The following is a 20,199-nucleotide window of genomic DNA, read 5'->3' on the forward strand; positions in this document are numbered from 1 at the left end:
AACCGGATCAAACTGACAGAGCTCATGTGTAGAACAAACAGCACGGGCCCCGGGGGACTAAGAGGGGAGCACACACTCCTCCCTGGAGAGCTGGGCATGCACAGAGGAGAAGCAAGGATTCAGAAAAGGGACATGTGGGAGGAGATCGGGGGTGGGGGGGCTGCTGCCAAGCCAAGCAGGGTCTCTGGTCACCTGACACAGAATCATGTCCCCTGGGGGAAAAGGAGTCTGGGGGCAGGAGGGTCAGTGCCACAGACATGCACCAGGGAGCTGGGTGGGTCGGGAGTGAGCTCTCCAGCCCCACTGCCCCGAAGGCTAAGACACATGGCTTACCTGACCCCCCCCTCCCAGCTTTCAGCAGAGGAGGAGGAGAGAAAGAGAGGTTAGTCCCCCGAGACTGTTCAGCAAGGAGGCAGGAGCCACTCCCAGCACCAAGGCCTCTAGGCACCTAAAGACACCCACTGACTGGAGGTGGGAGGGCCACAGGAGAGCTCATCCCCACCCGGGGCTCCAGGTCCACCAAGCTCACTTCAGCAGCAATGCTGCCCTTCGGTGGCCTGGGAGGGCAGGGGTACGGCCCTCACACCATCACCTCCAGCCAGGAGTGAGGTCTGGTATCCTGCAGGGCATCGGGGAGGCCATGTGATGAGAAATCCCCAAAAGAAGGTGAGAGGGTTGGGGGGCAGAGAGGTGGCACAGCTGCCACCAGTGCTCACCTTGATGGCCTGCCCAAAGAAGCCCTTTCCCAGGACCTCCCCGTGAATCAGGTCACATGGCCGGAAGATCTGCTGCGAGTAGCTGCTGGAACAGCGGAGGGATTCTGAGCGGCTGATGTCACGGCTGAGCAGGAGTGGCTCCTTTGGGGAGCTGGGGCCAGGGGACTTGGAGATGCTGTTACTGCGCCTGAGGATGAGGAAGGATGAGGCTAGGGACAGGGCAGTCCTCAGAGACCCGCCAGGAAAGCCTAGAGAAAGGAACCTCAGGTCCGCCCCATCCGTTCCAATGTCTGTAGTTAGGGTGCTGTGATGGGAGAGGGGACTCTAACATCAGACAGTTGTGTCATCTAGGGGCTGCAGACATCTGCAGCCAATTTAAGCATGGTAAAATCACATTCAAAGTGGGAACCCTGAGATTCTCTCACCCAGAACGATGGACTAGACTCTACTAGTTGACAGCACTGTTGATGGAAATCCACCACCTTATGTGCCTGCCTGATTTAAGCCCTGACTGGCTTAGAGCAACAGCCTCGTACCACCCCAAACAAGCAAATGGGATTTCGGATATTTTGCACATCTTTGTAGCACCTGTCTGAAGTGTGTATGATTTTTAGAGCAATAAAGCCACTATGTTTATGACATTTTTTTTTTTTTTTTTGGCCACACCTCGCAGCTTGTGGGATCTTAGTTCACCAACCAGGGATTGAACCCAGGCCCTTAGCAGTAAAAGCTCGGAGTCCTAACCACTGGACCGCCAGGGAATTCCCTGTCCCTTCCTGAAAACCTAAAACAACTTTAATTCACCTCTTGCTTTCTAGTTTTCAATGGCTTTACTTACACTTATTAACCCTATCTGTGCCCCTTCTCCAGCCTCTGAGCCTCACGCTTCCCCCACAGGCCATGCTATCCTTTGGGGTCCAGCACTGCTGCCTCCTGTCCAGCTCAGTTCAGTGGACAGAGCCTGACCCTCTGGTTTCTAGGGAAACCTGGTAGACAGCTGGGTCCCAGCTATAAACTGTGATCCCTGGGGCGGGGGAACTGGGTCAGCACAATCCTCATAGCCTGTCCCTGGCCAGCTGGTTCCCTTCCTAACTGCTGGCCTCTGAAAGCCAGCTCCACCTCATCCAAGGGCCGGGCATGGGACAGTGCAGAGCCGGGGTGTGAAGTGGCACCTCAGGGAGCGTCTCCTCAGCGTCCCTTCCAGATTCTCCTTGGTGTCTAGGGGGCTGAGGGTATCCGAGTGTCTGGCATTCTGCATGTGGGGAGAGAGCCGTGCATCCAGCCGCAGCTGGTCCAGGCGCTGGGAGACGGGGTCATGTTCAATCAAGAGTTGAAGCGTCTGGCTCGTCTGGCTAATTGCATCTTCTACCTGTGGCCAAGAGCAGTGTAAGGCTGGCTCCACAGGCTGTCCCATTGCAGGCCACCCACCATCAGCCCAGATGACTCAAGCCCAGTGTGGCCTCCATCTGCCACTAGCCACACAGTGCCCTCTGACAGTCTGGCAGGCCATCCCTGCTGCCCTGGTGACGTGCCAGGCTGACACAGGAGGTCACTAGTGGTCACAGGCTCATTGGCAAGACAAAGAGATAGACTGGGGGTGGGAAAAGGTAAAGGCCATGGCCTGATCTCCCGGAGGGTCTGTTCCGTGTCCCACCCCCACGGGACATACTGTACCTCTTCCACTCGGAGTGTGCGGACGGGGGTCCCATTGATCTCCAGGATGCGGTCCCCAGGGTGGATGGCATTGCGGTTGTTGGGACTGATGTGCATCCGGTTGACCCTGGGCCAGATAACAGTTGAGGTGGGGCGAAGGCATCTTTAAAAAGTGTCTGACCAATTTCTCTTGTGCAGGGAGGGCTCACCAGGCCCCAGGCCCCTACTGGCCCCCAAGGCCCAGGCCACTCACAGGGAAAGGCCACACCTTTCACAGGGTGCCCCATCTTGGTAAAGGGCACCCCCACTCACCCAGAGACCTAAGCCAGAAACTTGGACGGCACCCTCCCCATGTGGGGTTCCCTCACTGCCCCCCAACCCTCACCATCCTGAAGAATCCTCCATCACCATAGTGACCAACATCCGTTGCCTGGATCTTGCATCAGCCTCCTAACTGGTCTCTGCACCTCTAGGCCTGCTCCTCTCCCGTCCCACTTCCACGGCAGCCATCCTTCTAAAATGCTCACCTGGTTGTGTCACCTAGTTGCTTAAATCCCTCCATAGACCTGCTGAGTCTTCATAATCCAGGCCCTCCATGACTTAACAGACCCCCTCTGGCTACTCCCAACCACCCAATCTACACCAGACACAGCCACAGACTCCCACCTCAGCCCTGAACACAGTTCTAGGCTTAGAGCAGACTTCACCTCACTCCCCCAACCCCAGGACCTCCCCACTCTGCTGTGAACACCCAGTGCCCAGGACACAGTAAGTGCACAGTCACCGTCTGCAGGGTTGGCAGCCACAGTGCCTCATTACTATTATTAGGCAGACAGACTCTTTCTCCATCTGGTCGCTGGCCTGGACCTAGGATGGAGTCTTAACCTCTTTCTCCTCCTTCCTCCATTCACTCACTCAACCAATGAAACAATAATCCATGCACACCCACTATGTGCCAGGCACTGTTCCAGGCCCTGGACACACAGCATTGAACAAGACTAAGTTCCAGAAGGAACTCGTGAGGAGGACACATGATAAACAAACATAACCAAGCCAGATAATTTCAAAGAGCAAACATGATCTGAAACTTAACACGTGAAAGGTGAGCGATTCTGGCATTAAGTATCTGATAGGGAGGAGCCTAGGCAGGGAGAACAGTAAGTGCCAAGGCCCAGGCATGGTGACAGCACAGTGAGTCCAGGAGGAAGAGACGAGATGAAGATGTGGGGAGCTCTGCTAAGACTCTGGGGTTCCTATCCCCTCAAGGCCCATCTGTGGGCTCTGCTCAAGAACCCCTGCCCCAGACACTCACTCTTTTACTTGCACGGTGGTGGCGTAGTTGGAGCAGGCACTCTCCACGGACACGGAGAAGCCCCGCCTGCCCTCGGTGGTGGCCGGCATGGAGATATGTGTGACGGAATAGGGCAGCTGGTCCTGAACAGACTCTGTGGAGAGCCTCTCAAACATGGGTGCCAGCACCACCTCATTGTGGCACTTCCCACTGTGGGAGGAACAGAAAGGGGGCTGAGAACCTGGAGCCCCACCTGGAAGCCCCCACGTGGCTTCAAGTAACAGTATCCATAGCCCCATGTTCACTGCCCTTGCCCGATTCCAGCTGGCAAGAATAAGCAGCCTGGGTTCTCTGGGGTGGGCTGGGACTTGGGGAGAGACGGCCTGGGCTCTCTTCACTCTGCCTCTGACTCAAGTTAAGAACTGGGTCTCAGCCTGACTTTTTTTTATCGACAGAGGCAGTTGGACTGAGTGAGTTCTAAGGGGTCTTTGCCTTTAATGTTCTGGGATCCTTCTCCGAGAGCGCCCTCCCAGGCATTCTCTTCCTCTGGGAGGATTGCAGGGCAGTGTGGTTATTCTCCCAGTAGGTAAGGACAGAGGGCAGAGATGTTAATCATCTTGCTCACAGCTTTCAGACCTAGTTAAGAGCATTGCTGTGATAGGAATCCAGCATGCTGATACCCCTGTAATCTTTCTGCCCAGCTCACAGTGACACTTGTCCCTCTCTCTCAACCACTCTTGTAGGGAAGGATGGACACGGGGCCATCATCTTACCAGTAGAGGGTGGCATGCTGCACCAGGGCGTACGCATCCCCATCCTCAATGATCACCTTGCAGCTCATACAGGCAAAGCACTCTGGGTGGTACTTGAACTCCCCGGCCACCTGTGAGCAGGTGGGGAAGGGTGGACAGACATGGGGAGGAAGTGAGTTGTCACTGCTGCTGGAGTGAAGGAAGGGGTGGGCGAGGGACCTCCCATCAAGGATCTACAGACCCCAGCCATAATCTACCTTGGCACTCCCCTCCCTCGCACTTCCAGAGAAAGGGTCAGATGGGTGCTTCCCTGTCATTTCTGAGGTTGCAAAAAACTCTTTCGGTCTCAGCCATGAGAACAGGTTCCCAGAAGTAATCATCCCCACTAGAAAGGCTCATGCTCTCCTTTAAGGCCCTCATCCCATCGTACTGTGTCTCCTCCCTGCCTGCCTACCCACCCACCCCAACACTGGACTGTTAAGTCTTTGAGGGAAGGACCTTACCTGGCACTTAATGGGTACTAAAAAAACATCTGTTCAGTGACTGAATAAATAAAGGGAGAGGCCTCGGCTGATGGGAAAACCAGAAGATGAATGGCCATGGGGAACTGGAGTTACTGACAATGGACTCTGAGGACCAAGAGGGGCAGCGATGGAGGGATTCACGCACCATGACAGGCCCCGTCATCAGCAGAGAGCATCCATGGCAGAACTCCCCAAACTTCCCCCAGTAGTCCTTGTGGCAGTAAAGCTTCCCATCCTTCTCGTAGTACCAGTTGGTGAGGGAATCCTGGCATTCAGAACATCTGAAAGGCAAGATGAGAACAGAAACTCTCCTGGATCCTTGGTACTAGGCTACACGGGCCGCCCCTGGCTCCCAGGTGTAAGAACAAAATGGAGGGACCTCTTTGATCCAGAGCCAGGACAAGGGAATGTTACAGTTTGCTGCTATCTTCCCAATGGAAGCCAGTCTGAGTGAACAGGACCCCAGAAACCAGCTCTGTATGATCTGCGTCCGCTGGCGGACCTCAACCTTTCTGGGTCTTGAAGCCCTTGGAGAATCTGATAAGAGCCAAGAAGCCTCTCCTGGAAAAATGCACATAGGAGGAAAATGTGCATAGAATTTAGGTATGGGGTACACGTGTATCAAGGGTTGAAGCCTACTCACGGCCCCCGTTAAGAACCTCTGGTCTAGACAGCTATCTCAACGAATCAAAGCTCAAAAACCCACCCATTACCAAGAGCATCACCGATGTAGCATTCTTTTAATTAAAAAAATTTTTTTTTAATTGACGTATAATTGATTTATAATGTTGTGCCAATCTCTGCAGTATAGCAAAGTGACTCAGTTATACACATATAGACATTTTCTTAAAAAACATTCTTTTCCATGATGGTTTGTCACAGGATATTGAATATAGTTCCCTGTGCTATGCAGTAGGACCTTGTTGTTTATCCATCCTATATATAACAGTTTATGATGTAGCATGCTTGGAAAAAATATGTTAAGCATAAAGAAACAGGCAAATCCAGAAAGGGGAGGTCATTCTATTGGACAACTGCTCTTTACTCTTCCAAAAAGTTAAGGCCCAGGGATTAAAAAAGCCTAGAGACACCGAAACCAAATGCGACACCTAAACCTTGTATTTGAATCTGGACTGAAAAAGAAAACAGATAACAGTGACATTTTTGGAACAACTGAGGAAATCTGAATTTGGACTATACATTAGATTATATTGTAAAAATACTGTCAATTTTCTTAGATGTGATAATGATACTTTGTTTATATAGAACAATTTGTAGAAGAAAAAATAGTAAAGTAATAATTAAGGGGAACCTTCAACTGACTTTTAAATAGTTAAGTAAAAAATGAATAAATAAAACGTGTGTGTGTGTATGTGTGTGTGTGTGTGTACAGACAAATAAAGTGGCTTAAAGTTAGCAAATGATGAAACTAGGTGACAGATACATGAGTGTTCTTTGAACTATTCTTTCAACTTTTCTATATATTTGAAAAATTTCAAAATTAAATATTGGGGGGAAAAAACCAAAACCCCATGGGTGCTGTGTAATACATGCATGTTAGCCCCAGGCCTCCTTTCTGCTCCAGTCACCTTGACGCTCCACCTTCCGTCAGGCTGGGGGGGTGTTCTCGGGCCATGTCTGTACAGACATGCTCGTCCTCATGTCTGATCCTGGCGCCCAGTGCTAAGAGCCCCTTGGCCTGACAAGCCCATCCCACCTCTTTCTCCCTAGTTAACAGACTCTCTGTTCTTGTCGTCGAGGCCTCACACCACCCACACTGGCCACATCCTTGCTTTCTGAGAGGCAGGGTGGAGCTGTCTTGGTTTGAATCCTGACCCTGCTGCTTACTAGTTATGTCATCTTGGGCAAGTGACTTCACTTCTCTGACCCAGCTTCCTTATCTGTAAAATAGACTGCTGCGAAAATAAAATAATCTGTATTAAAGGGTAGACAGTTTGGGACTTCCCTGGCGGTTCAGTGGTTGGGGCTCCGTGCTTCCACTGCAGGGGGAACGGGTTCAATCCCTGGTGGGGAACTAGGATCCCGCAAACTGCGCGGCGGGGCCAAAAATAAAATTTAAAAATTAAAAAAAATAAAGTATAAACAGTTTCTATAAAAGGTCTAGTGCAGTAGGAATTCAGTAAGTGTTCATTGCTGTTAAAGATGATGATGATAATGGAAGCTCACGTTATCGGCCCCTTACTGCCATCAGCTGGGTGGCTTTTGGACAACTTCTCTCAGTAGCTTTTCCTCATTGACAAAATGTGATTCACAGCATCTATTACAAAGACCCACTATGAAGACTAAATAAGTTAATGCAAGAGGAAAGCCTTTTGCAAACTGTGAAGGGCAAGGCAAGTGTATTATTATAGTAACTTGGGAGTAAATTGGCAAGCACTGTAGATAGAAAAGATAGATATATAAGGTTCCCTACTCTGCTTTCCAAGAGCTTTATAATAAGTTGGGGAAGAGATTCTAATCAAAACTTGATTAACAATGCAGGGTGAGAGGCCACAATGGGGGCTTCTGCTACCAGCCATTCCCACCTTTAGCATTTCCTACTTGTCCTTTGGATGCTGAACTTCAGGGTCCTGAGAGCTGAGTCTGGTGTGAAGAGTAAGGATATGAAGTGCCCAGAATGGCTCAGTGAGGACCACAAATTAGAGGAGGTAGAGGAGAAGACCCTGTTCTGGGCTTGCAGCTCCAACTCCTCTCAACGTAAAAGGCATGCTGGGGGACTTCCCTGGTGGCGCAGTGGTTAAGAATCCTCCTGCCAATGCCAGGCACACGGGTTTGATCCCTGGCCCGGAAAGATCCCACATGCCACGGAGCAACTAAGGCCCATGCGCCACAACTACTGAGCCTGCGCTCTACAGCCCGCATGCCACAACTACTAAAGCCCGCGCACTGCAACAACAAGTAGCTCCCCCGCCCCACCACTCGCCACAACTAGAGAAAGCCCACGTGCAGCAACGGAGACCTGACGCAGCCAAAAAAAAAAAAAAAAAAGGCACACTGGATGAACTCTGAATTGGGAGGAGAGATCTGGCAAGTTCTTAGGAACTACATACCCTTGGACAAGCCCCTTTCCCTCTCTGGGCTCAGTTTCCCCACCTGTAAAATGAGGGGATTAGACTTTTCCCTAGATGATCGAAGGTTCAAGTCTCAGCACCACTTTCCCCCTAAGTGACCTAGCGCCAGCTGCTTTACTCCTCATTTGTGAAATGGCAACATCACCACCTACTTCCGGGGTAACAGTGAGGATTAAACTAGGTTCTGGACTGCTGTGAGGTGCCTAGCACAGGGCCAGCACCAGAAGCAGGGGCTTCCTTCCTGCTGCCACCTGCTGATGTAAAGTTTCTGGGTATCTGCTTTCCTCCTTCATTGGAGAGGAACAGTGTCCCACTTACTCCTGGTAGACTCAGCACCTTGCAAAGGGCTGGCAGAGTAAGCCCTTAGCAAATGTTTCCAAAGTGAAAACGGTGGGAGTGACAAGAACCAGCAGTCCAGGTGGGAGCACAAGAGTTCCAGGGCTCATGGTCACTGGGCCCTACCCCTCTCCTGTCTGCAGGGGAGAAAAGCTGGTGCAGACGAATTTGCACCCAACCGCAGGCCTGGGCCCTGTCACACCCTCGCAATAGTATGTGTGCTGCGGGGCACAGGAGCACCAAACACGTCCTTCTCTCCATTGCCAATATCCTGCTTTTGTTTGCTGCAAGTAGCCCTGGCCAGGCCCAGGAGAGGAGGCAAGGAGAGAAGCGAGTGCAGGCACGCAGGAGACAGCCACGCCAGCCTCCTAGGAAGAACACCTGGCCAGAGAGCAGCACCACTAACGCACACACCTGTGTCAAGGAATGCCTTTGACGGGCACAGCCAGCTGCATGGCCTAAGTCAGTCACCACAGGTGTCTCTGAAGAACAGGAAGGTGAACAGCTGATAGGAGGACTGGGTGTGGGTCCCCAAGCTGCTTTGTCATAGAACACAAGTGGTTCCAGGCCACCGGGGAAGTTGGGAAGTTGGGAAGTTGCCAGGGTAGACTTAGAGTCCTAGCTTAGACATTAACAGCAGCTATGGTGACCTGTTACAGGAATGCTAACCATACTCTGGGTGCTGTTATGAGGTGCCTTACATGATCTCTAACCCTGACCACACCCTGCAAGGTGATAGGATTATCCCTGTTTCACAGACTAGGAGCCTGAAAAGCAGGGTCAAGTCACTTCTGCAAAGTTGCCCAGTACACACATGACGGAACTGGGATCTGAACCGATGTGCACTTTCACCTGTCAATGCAGCACGTCCACTAAGCTGGGCCTCGGGGTTTGCATCTTTGAAAACACGGAGGCTGGAGCCCTGAGAGCTCGCGTTCCTTCTAGTGTTAACACCTGCTGACACTCCTCCTTAAGCCCAAGGACCCAACAGTTAAATGGCGTAGCGACTCTCCTCCTCTGCTGAGTCCACAGCAGGCTGGTCCCCAGCAGACTCTGCCTTTTAAGAAAAGAATCCAAAACACACTCTGGGAAAGTAAGGTGCGACTCAAAAGAATCCCACCTCAGGTTCTCAGGGGCTATGGCCACAATATGCTCTCCCCAAAGCCAAGGCTTTTCCCCAACTTTCAAGTTTTTAAAGTTTCAAGTGAAAGTTAACATCTGTCTTGGCTGCAGGCCAGAGGGCATCCAACTCAGAGGTGGTGGGGTTGATGGTGGAGCCCAGACCTGGGGTGGAGGCATCAGCCACCACACTCTCCCGGTCAGTGAGCGGAGATGAAACCCTCCAGCCCACACGCCTTGACAACCTCCAGAACTTTTCCCGAGCACTACGGAGAGCTCCGTGGACCAAACCCTGATGGTCAGTTCAGTGGGCGGTTCAGATCCAAGCTGAGGCCTTTTGAGTCAGCAGGGAAAACATTGGTTTAAAAAAATAATACTTAGAGTCTCACAAATAACTTTTTTCAAGATCTGGGTTTGTTCTTTGCCATTTACTATCTGTGTCACATAAAGCCAGTTACTTCATGACTCTTGAGCCTCAGTGTCCTCATTTGCACACCGGTGATGATGAGAATTAAATCACATACAAATGCCTAGCACGAGCCTGGCCCACAGCTGGTGCCCATGAAGTGTTCACTTCCCCAACTCCGTCTTTAATTTGAGAACACCAAGGGCAAAAGGAGACAGACCCCTTGCCCTGCCATGCCCAAGCAATACGGACCTGTTTCTTGGCCCAGAACCAAACACATTTCTGGAAATAGAGACAGTCCCAAAATGAATTATTCATCTAGCCCATTAGAAATCAACTGATTATAATAAATTCCTACCAATTAGGAAATAGTTACTGTTCATCTAGGGTGTGTGAGACCAAATAGGCAAGGTACTGGCAGAAGCCAAGTGGGATAAGACAGAGGCCTAGCCCTCAGTCACATGCAAATTCTCCAGACCAAATGTTTACAGGTAAAATTTCAACCTTATGTGGTAAAAGCAGCACACAGCCACAATTACAGTGGATTTACACAGGTTAAAGAACAAGCTCTCCCATGTCCTGGTTGAGGGCCTGGTTGGATGCTCATCCTTAGCCTCTGAATGAGCAGGAAACTGTTGGGAAGAAGCTTCTTCCAGCCCCGGCCTCTGAGCTGTGACCGGGGTGGACGGAAGAGCGGGCAGGTCTCTGCCCCTGCCTGAGAGTCACCATTGGGGATGCTACGCCTCCCTAGGCCCAGGGGCTGGGAAGAGAACAGGAGCCTAGAGCCTCCGGTCCATCAAGAGCCCAGTGTTCTACCACCACAGACCCCTTTATTACTCCTCCTTCCTGCAGACCCTGTAGACTGAAACAGGCTGTCAATTAAGCTGTAATTATTATGGATATGTTGTTATCCTGTTTGAAAAAATTAACTAAACACATAATGAGCCTCTGATCAGCAAGAAATAAGTGCTGCCAGAGTGCGTTGATTCAGTTCCAACCAAAAGCCAGGAAGGCTGTAATAGTTTCAAGCAATTTGTGCCGTCTTGCTGCAGTTAAGGGTAGAGCCTCCGGTATTTGGAAAAAATGGAAAAGAGCTTGTGTGTTTCTGAGGAGGTACATAGGTTGCAGAGTTGGGAACCATTCACCTCATCCAAGTCCTTCATTTTTCAGATGAGGAGAAAGAGTCCCAAGGTGGCTGCCAAATGTTACTGCTAGGCTGGGCCGGGTTAAGAACAGTTTCTCCCTTTAAACATGGGTTGCTTTAGAATACAAAGATGCACTTGTTTTCTTTAAGAGACAATGTGTAAACCAAACCCATTAAATCAATGTTGGGCATTAAACGGAAAAGCTATAAAAAGAAAAATCCTTTAAAGATGTCAGACAAAAGTCACTCCTTAATTTACCTCTTTTGTAAATTCCAATTTGAGGTGTTTTCTTACTTGGAAGGACACTTGTAACTGCATCTCGCCCCTCAAGCTGGTGGCACGGGCAGCGGAAGACAGTGCCCTTTGCTGAGTGCGAACTGCCAGGCAGGTGTGCCGGGGGCACAGAAATCACATCTTTCATCCCCAGCTCCCTCTTCCCTCCCCTGCGCGCTGTCACGCCAGATCATGTCCCCATGGAATCTGGTTGCGTCACTCTCCTTGCAACCAGAGCCCCAGAACTCCTGTGTGTTCAAGGCCTGGGGTCAAGGACTTAATTTGTTCCATGAATCTGGCAAGAGTCATGTGCAGGAGCCCAGGAAGTCCAGTCCCTATGCTCTGCAGAGGAGGAAACTGAGGCCCAGGGAGGCATCAGAGGGCTGCCATGAAAGGTAAAGGAGAGGGCTGATGGCAGAAGCATCTTTCTGACCAGGCAGGGACAGTGGTGAATGATGAGACTGCTACCTGGGAGAGTGGAGGGTCTGGGTGGTCCCTCCTGTGGGGCACAGAGCCCCGTGTGTGGCTAGCTCTTCAGAAGTGGCTTCAGGAATGTGGCCTCCCATTTGGGGGAGGGGGCAGCAGAGAGGGTCTATGGCCAGTCAGTCAGTCATCGTCCCCCTTCCCACTCCAGCTGGCCAAACAGAGTTGGGGGGAGGGCTGTCAGGTTGCCCAGAGGGGCTGGGGCAGAAAAAGATAAAAGGACAGGCAGACCTGGGTGGTTTCAGTGGCCTGGCCCTCAGAGGTCCAGGATGAGAGTTCATTATCTACTCTAGCTCCTCAGAAGTTGTGTCTTGTCCCTGGAGATTAAAAGGGGCACATGTTCCTGCTTCTAAGGGAACAACCCCTCCCCCAAGCTGCCTATGCAGGATTAAGAGTAAGAGGGATTAATGAGGCACTGGCTTAACCCAGTGGCTACTTCAAACACTTGGCATCTTGATTCCACATGGTACAACTCAAGATCAATTCCCACTGGCTCTGCAGAGGAGAGTCTCTGCCATCCCTTCATATGCCAGGCACACTACGGGGACCCTTTTTCTGCTTTCTCTCTGCTTCAAGAGGAAAGCAAACCTGAGAATGATCCTGTGGGGGATACATGCAGCGGGAGGTGCAGCCTCATGAGGATGAGAGAAGAAACTCAGGAAGACAGATGAGGCGGGCCAGAGAGACCCCACAAGTTAACTATGTTGAAACCAGTTGCCACATCTGTAAAATGGGGATACAAAACGTCTTGAGGCTGTTGAGAGATCAAAGGATAAAGTGCATAGCAGGATGCCTGGAAGAGTCAGCCCTGAGGACCAGTTCCCCCCCCACCTCAAATCCAGGGGTTTCCCACCACTCCACCAGGGTCCAGTAATTCCGAGAAACCGCATGGTGTTCTGCTTTTCTGCCCAGGGCACAGCCACCTGACTACGTATTCCAGCAGCAGCGAGTTAGGGGCAAGGGGCTGGGTTGGGGAAGCCAGATGGAGAAGTCAACCAGGACCACGGGTGAGGGGGAGGCAGACCTTGGAACAACAGGCTGCTCCCAAAGAATGAAAACAAGCCCCACCCCAGCCGGGAATGGCTCCATTCAGGAGGGACCCAGAGGGCCAGAACCCCCTTGGGGAGTTTCTGTTGGAGGGGGGGTGGGGCAGAGAGCAGAGAAAGGCAGGTGAGAGGTAGAGAAGAAGTTTCCACATCTCCCTCTGAAAAGCCCCACAGAAGCTCAGGGCTGGGGACCTGGCAGGCATGGGGGCCAGCCCCACAGCTCAGGATACTCCAAAGCCAGCTGCCCCAGTCTCACTTGCCCAGGCCTTTCCCCAGCAACCGTACTCATAGGGAGCACAGGTGCCCTTAAAGGCCAGAGGCAAAGGTGCCTGCCATTAAGAGAACAAACGTGTATAATGAGAGTGCCTACCGTGGACCGGGCTGCCCACACCCAGGCCTCGCCAGCTTCCATGCTGTTTGGCAAAACCTGCCCATCCTGCTTGTTGGGACAAATTCCTGGGCAGGCGGCACAGCCTGCAGGTAAGACGTGTGAGAGCTGGAAGAACAGCACCCTAGCTGTGCTCTTCCCCTGGAAGCAGTAACACCAAGAGCAGGCCGGGTCGGCGGCACCCTTCAGAGGCTCTTCCAGGTGTGTCTGGGAAGGAAGGAGAGGCTGAGCTCTCCAGGAGCTGCCTTCTGGGCCCACCCCTCACCTCCCATTCCCAGCACACGGGGGAAGCCTTCACCAGCCTGGTTCTGCTTGGAAGCAGCTTCCACTGGCTTCTCGGCTGACACACGGTCAAAGGACAAGTGAAATCTGAGAAGCAGATTCAGGGAAGCATCTGCCCTCCCCTCAGGACAAGGGGCCCAAAGAGGAGATGGGAAGGGGACTCGGAGCCCAACTCACCGGAAGGGGTCTCTGGAGGTGAAGTAAGCCTGGACGGACAAGTAACTCCCCATCTTCTTCCCACATCAGATACACAAGCTCAGCTGCAAACCCGTCTGGGAGGGCCTCTAGCCGGCAGACGGCCACCATGACAGGCCCGGGGCTCCGGCACCGCTGGCTGTGGGCTGGCTGCCCGGCTCACCTCTCCCTCTGGAGGGGCTGGAGAGGTGTGAGCGCTCCGGGCCCCTTGCCCCCCAGCAGAGACCCGCAGGGGCTCATGGCTGGGATGCTGCCCCCCAGTTCTTGGAGGCTGGATCGCCCCTCAGGACTCGAGAGAAGCACCTCTCTGCGGAGGCTATACACACACAAGGATTCTTGGGCAGGGGCCGGTGACTAGCCAGGAAAGAGGCGCTGCTGTCAAGTTAGCCTTCTTCTCCAGCCCCACCCCTGCCGGGGGAAGGAGGGAGGAAGGGGAGGGGCTCTGCGCGGAACGAGGTGTGTGGTTGGAGCAGCTATTAGGAAACAGACCTTGCAGGCAAGGGGTGGAGCTGAGTTGGAGGGAGGCTGCAGGCTGGCGCCGCAGACAATAACCAGGACTGGCTGGGTGTCCGTCCCTGAGCTCGGGGAAGGGCAGGGCAGGAGAGGGGGTGAGCACATCTGCCAAGTGTCCCCAACCTGAAGAGTTGCCCAAAGGACGGTAACTCTGCTCGGAGGTGAAGAAAAGCACAGGAGAACAGCTCCAGGCCAAGCCACACCCCCTAAAGGGGGGGGTCCCCTTTGGCAGGAGCCGTTGGTCCAGAGACCCAGGTCCAGAGAGCTGCCCTCTGGGCTGTCTGCTCTGGGCTGGCATCGATTTGGTGCTGGCACTAGGGTCCCCATTCATTCCTTCCCTCTGCCTGGCCTGGGGATTGCCACTCCACTTCTGGGCAGAGCTGCACTGCGGATGAGGAAACAAGGCCCAGGGTGTTAACTGACGCCTGCTGTTTCTCCGTGTGGCAAGCGCAGTATGACACTCTCTTATTTCTCTGACATGGGAGTTATCTCCACGGTATACACAAAGAAAGTGAGGTACAGAGAGATTAGGTAACTTACCCGAGGCCAAAAAACTAGTCAGTGGCAGGGCTGGGATTTAAATGCAGACTCATGTGACTCTAGAGCTTGAGGTCTCAGCTCTGAGCTTCATTCTGCCTCTTCAAGGGGAAAGATCTCTTTCAAAGCCCTCCTGCAAGTAGGAGGAGCACAGAGCCTGGAGCCCAGGTCACCTCTCCCCTCTTTCTCTCTCTCTCTTTCTTTCTTTCATTCATTCATTCCTAGAATGCCAGCCATCGGCCTCAGCAGGCAGTGGTGCTTCTTCCACGATGTCCATGGTAACCAGGCTTCTCAAACTAAAAAACAGGGCACGACGGAGGACAAGGCCCACGGTGTCTGTGGGGATGATTGGCCAGGTATCTGGAGTGGGGCCTGCCTGAAGAGTCCCAGCTGCAGGACTGACCAAACGAGGGCCCACCACTGGGAGAGCCCCAGAAGATGTAGGCACATCCAGACCTCATTGCTGGACTTGAGGGAGCGACATCAGCTCTTTCCGACCAGGCACACACTCCTCTCCACTGAAGTCACCCTGTTACTGTGACAGGAAAGCCTGTGGTGAAGGTGGTGGCTGGGTGTCAAGGGAGCCTTTTCCCATTCCTCTACTGACTGGACAATGAGTGTAATAAGAGAGGGTGTTTGCACCCTGTTATAAGCTAGCATTTAGGACGTTCCAGGCCCTGTGTTAAGTGCTCTGCATCTGTTATCTATCATACTTAAATGGCCAATCTACAGGGTAGATGTTATCACCCCCATTTAACAGATGATGGAACTGAGGTTTTGAATGGTTGTATCACTAGCCTGAAGACAAACAGCTGGTAAGTGGGGGAGCTGGGTTTCAAATCCAGTAAGAGCCGGGGTTGGGACACTTTTTCTGTAAAGGGCCAGAGAGCAAACATTTTAGGCTTTGCAGGCTTACACGAATACAGACTCTGTCACTGCAGCACGAAAGTGGCCGTATATAAAATGTAAACAATCAGATGTGGCTCTGTTCCAATAAAACTTTATTTATGGACACTGAAATTTGAATTTCATGTTACTTTCATGTGCCACAAAATATTCTTTTGCTTTCCCCCCTCAACCACTTAAAAATGTAAAAATCACAGGCCATACAAAAACAGGCGGTGGGCTAGTCTGCTGACCACTGCTCCACAGGCAGCACACTCAACCACACTGTTTCCGGCCTCTAATCATGAAGACCAGCCTTTGGCATTATTGCAGAACTCAGCCACGTCTATCTCCTGCCACACAGACCCCACACTCCAGCTCCAGAGGCAGCCAGCAGGCAGGGAGCACTGGACGAGCGCTCACCCTCACTCACCCTGTCCCAAGCCCTACACGCAGCACTTACAAGCATAAATGAATTTTAACCCACACCAGCTGGCAGTCCTGTGATCTCCCCCTTTTTACAGAGGAAGGAACAGAGGTACAGAGAGTTTAAATCCCTTGTCTGAGGTCACCCAGTTGTACACGTGAGAGGTGAAGCCAGGATTTGAACCCAGGCTGTTGAACCTGAGCTCTACCACTGCTATGCTGGAGCCCAGCCTGGGCCCACAGCCAGACTGTCTGGGTTTGAATACGACAAGGCACTGCACATAAGCCCTTGGCACAGAGTCTGGAACACATTAAGGATTGATAAATGTTAGCTGCTAATATCATTAAGACTATTGTTACTACCACTATGGGCTAGCTATGTGGCCTTCAGCAAGTCGCTGCCTGTGTCTCGGCCTTGGTGAGGTCTCTAAATAGCTGCCAGCTTCAATGTTTTTCAGCCCTATGAGGTTGCAGAGGGCTCCTTGTTTTCGTTGGGTCTCAAGTTGAGTTTAAACCTCTTGAGCTGGCCCTGAGGGGATCAGGATCCTTGCCTGGGGGCCACACAAGAGTCACAGAGGAGGTGGGGCAGAGTGGAAGGGTTGGGGGAACAACACACAGGATACTGAAAGGCCGGCCCAGCTGAGAGCTGGGAGCTCTCTTTCTTCCAGCTACAGAGCCAACTATTTCTCACCAAAAATCTATTATGTTCCCCTGTAATTCGATCAGGCAAGAAGGGGGCCCCAAATTAAGTCTGGAACTAGCAAATTATCTTCTAATTGCACCCTCTGATTTCCATCTGATGAACAGAGTACGGATGGAAGAAAATGCAAGCCACAAAGAGACGGGGCCAGGGAGCCCATGAGCATAACTCCTCTTGACATTTCACACAGCTCTGCTGTTCCAGCGGCGGCGGGTGCAGTGAGTCGGTGTCTAGGAATGCGAGCAGGAGGCTGCACGCGCTCTCCATCCCCCCATCTCCCCTCACAAAGGACTCAGTGGGTGGGTGGGTGTGTGGGGAACTAGTGTAAGAACCTCTCAATGCCATAAAACTGCCTCCCCCTAGAAGAGGTGTAGCCGCCTCCCCAAGTGCTGACCTGAAGCGGAGGCCCCTCCAAGGTGGAGTCCACTTGACCCCCATAAATCCAGACCGCAGGAGGAACCACGAAGGATGCGAAACCACCAGACGTGAGAAGCCGCTGGCCGATCAGACCCAAGCGTGTGGCTCCTCAGGGCCAACTTCAAAGGGCTCCAACCCCCCCAGAACTGGGAGGCAGGAGGTCACAATGGAGGCTGTACTTCTACCCCCTGCCCCTGGATACTGGTTCTGGGTGGAAAGCTGCTCTTCTAGGTACCAGAGCAGCTGGCACAGGATTCAGAGGCTGCGGCTGCCAGAGGCAACTGCAGGGATCCTTGGACTGGCAGTGACGGATGGGATAAGATGGCAGGGGAGGTACTAATCTCCTGCACATTTCACATGTTGGAAACCTGGCGGAGAGCCCAGCAAACTGACTCCTCGGAACCAGCTGAGACACTGGGCTTCAAGGCGGCTGCAAGGCTGGCAAGGACAGCCTTCAGGGCTAGCAGCCCCAAGTGAGTGCTCTGGGGAGCACTGGTGAACGAATGAATCACGCCAGCCTCTTCTCAGAAGGCAGCTCTGGTCGGATAACCTGAAGCCCAAGGAACTGTGTCCGTGTGGGGCCCTCTACCGGCCGGGAGGACTCCATTCAGGGATGGGAGCTCAGGGACCTTGGAAGGGGAGCGGCGCCATCACCATCTGCTGTTTTTCTTGCCTCTGCTCCCCCTCAATTCCAGCTTACTTTCCATACTACAGCAGCAGTCAGATGAGGGTCCCAGCAAGTCTACTGCTAGAAATTTTGCCCAGAGAAATACTCCTACAAACGTGCCAAGACCTGTGTCCAGCATGGTTTCATGCTGAAAGATGAGGAACAATCCATGTGTCCATCGGCAGGGATGGGCTACATGCAATCTCACTTCCATGTGACAGAATACTACGCAGATGTTAAAAATAATGAGGTAGGGGCCTCCCTGGTGGCACAGTGGTTAAGAATCCACCTTCTGAGCTTCTCTGGTAGTGCAGTGGTTAAGAATCTGCTTGCCAATGCAAGGGACACGGGTTTGAGCCCTGGCCCGGGAAGATCCCACATGCCGCAGAGCAATTAAGCCCATGCGCTACAACTACTGAGCCTGAGCTCTAGAGCCCACAAGCCACAACTACTGAGCCCACTTGCCATAACTATGAAGCCTGCATGCCTAGAGCCCATGCTCTGCAACAAGAGAAGCCACAACAATAAGAAGCTCGTGCATCGCAACAAAGAGTAGCCCCTGCTCACCGCAACTAGAGAAAGCCCGCGCACAACAATGAAGAGAAAAAAAAAAAAAAGCAAACAAAAAGAATCCACCTTCCAATGCAGGGGATATGGGTTCGATATCTGGTCAGGGAACTAAGATCCCACATGCTGTGGGGCAACTAAGCCTGTGCACCGCAACTACTGAGCCCGTGAACGCTGGAGCCTGTGCGCCACACCTAGAGAAGCCCGTGAACCACAACTAGAGAAGCCAGCTCGCCGCAATGAAGAGAAACCCACGTGCCACAACAAAGACCCAGCGCAGCCAAAAAAAAAACGTCCCATGGTTTAGAGTAAACACCTCCTCACGTGTTTTTCCTAGTGCTCCTGTCCAGAGGCAAAGCCTGCTTGGGTGCCCTGCACTTGGGACCTCCAGGGCTGTCTCTCCGGCTTCCCTTCTGGGGTCACCACTCTGGCTATCTCCTGCCCCACTTTACTTCCTGACCCAGCCACGTAGGCTCTCCCCAGGCAGTCCCCAAGCCTTTGCTCCCTTAGCTCCTGCAGCCTCCTCCACCTCCAGCTGGTGACTGTCTCCTCCTTTTTTTAAAAAAAAAATTAATTTATTTATTTTTGGCTGCGTTGGGTCTTCGTTGCTGCACGCAGGCTTTCTCTAGTTGTGGTGAGCGGGGGCTACTCTTCGTTGCAGTGTGCGGGCTTCTCAGTGCGGTAGCTTCTCTTGTTGCAGAGCATGGGCTCAGCAGTTGTGGCTCGCGGGCTCCAGAGCACAGACTCAGTAGTTGTGGCACATAGGCTTAGTTGCTCCACGGCATGTGGGATCTTCCCAGACCAGGGCTCAAACTCGTGTCCCTGTATCGGCAGGCGATTCTTAACCACTGCGCCACCAGGGAAGCCTCTTTATCCTCCTTTTTCCAGGCCTACCTCCAAAAGAGCACTTAGTGTCCTCTGGAAAGGGTTTCCTTGACACACCCCCAAGCACATCACACACAGGAGGGGCTTGGAGCCCGTACCTGTCTACCTCCAGATCGAATACATGAGGCCCACATCGGGCCCACACCTGACATTCGCAGATGCCTAGTAAATGATTCAGGACCCCCATTATGAGCAACTTCTAGAGTGGTGATAACTAAGGTTTACAATGCGTTTTCAACTTACAAAGGGCTTTTATGCTCATCATCCAGGTTAGTCCCTGCAACAACCTCAAAAGGAGCACGTACAGCACAGACAGGGCAAGGAGAGCCGAGGGATGTTAGGTAATCCATCCAAGGTTACTGTGGGGAAGTGCAGGAATGAGATTAAAAGCCAGGTTTGCTGACCTCCAATCCCATGCCCCTTCCTCGACAGGAACCCTAATGAGGCATTCAGGAATCCAGCCTCTCCAACACCTACCCAGGGCCCCAAAGTGCTGGGTATGCTGAACTCCTCCATCTGATTTCTCTAGATTTTCTGCCCACATTCTTATTGTCAGGATATCATGAAAGCAATTGCCTTGTGGAAATCGAGAGGGTCTTGTGACCAACAACCCAGTGAAAACCTGAAGTCTGGTCTAACAGTCATGACTGATCCACCACTGCTGAATCCTCGTGATCAGCCCCCTTCCTAAATGCTCACTGTCCACCTATTCCATCATCTGCAAAATTCCACAGAATTCCACCAGAATTTGTCCACAAAATCTCATTCAGAATTCTGTGAAGGAGTCAAGTCAGAAGAATTCTAAGTTCACTTTTTCCAGGATCTCCTTTTTTCCTCCTTTTTGAAAACTGGGCCAGTTAGAGACCTCCATTCTTATTTCACTATTAGATCCCCAATGCCT

At 52.3% G+C, this 20,199-nt stretch overlaps 1 protein-coding gene across 4 annotated transcripts in view; it reads right to left on the reverse strand.

Annotated features, from left to right (window-relative positions):
* LOC131742379 (E3 ubiquitin-protein ligase RNF185) overlaps positions 1 to 20,199 on the reverse strand; it is an 87,250-nt gene that overhangs the window by 10,654 nt on the left and 56,397 nt on the right. For 3 of the 4 annotated variants that reach the window (XM_059040132.2, XM_059040133.2, XM_059040135.2), the window contains 6 exons: positions 5,082 to 5,217; positions 4,434 to 4,543; positions 3,682 to 3,870; positions 2,391 to 2,496; positions 1,889 to 2,085; positions 717 to 903 (listed from right to left, as the gene is read on the reverse strand). In XM_059040132.2, coding sequence (XP_058896115.1) covers positions 717 to 903; positions 1,889 to 2,085; positions 2,391 to 2,496; positions 3,682 to 3,870; positions 4,434 to 4,543; positions 5,082 to 5,217 — 925 coding nt within the window. Of the gene's footprint in view, positions 1 to 716; positions 904 to 1,888; positions 2,086 to 2,390; positions 2,497 to 3,681; positions 3,871 to 4,433; positions 4,544 to 5,081; positions 5,218 to 13,683; positions 14,115 to 20,199 lie in introns of those variants that run through there. The other variant, XM_059040137.2, reaches the window with a different exon arrangement.

The sequence above is a fragment of the Kogia breviceps genome, chromosome 15 (genome assembly GCF_026419965.1).
Source record: "Kogia breviceps isolate mKogBre1 chromosome 15, mKogBre1 haplotype 1, whole genome shotgun sequence".
NCBI classification, from domain to species: domain Eukaryota; kingdom Metazoa; phylum Chordata; class Mammalia; order Artiodactyla; family Physeteridae; genus Kogia; species Kogia breviceps.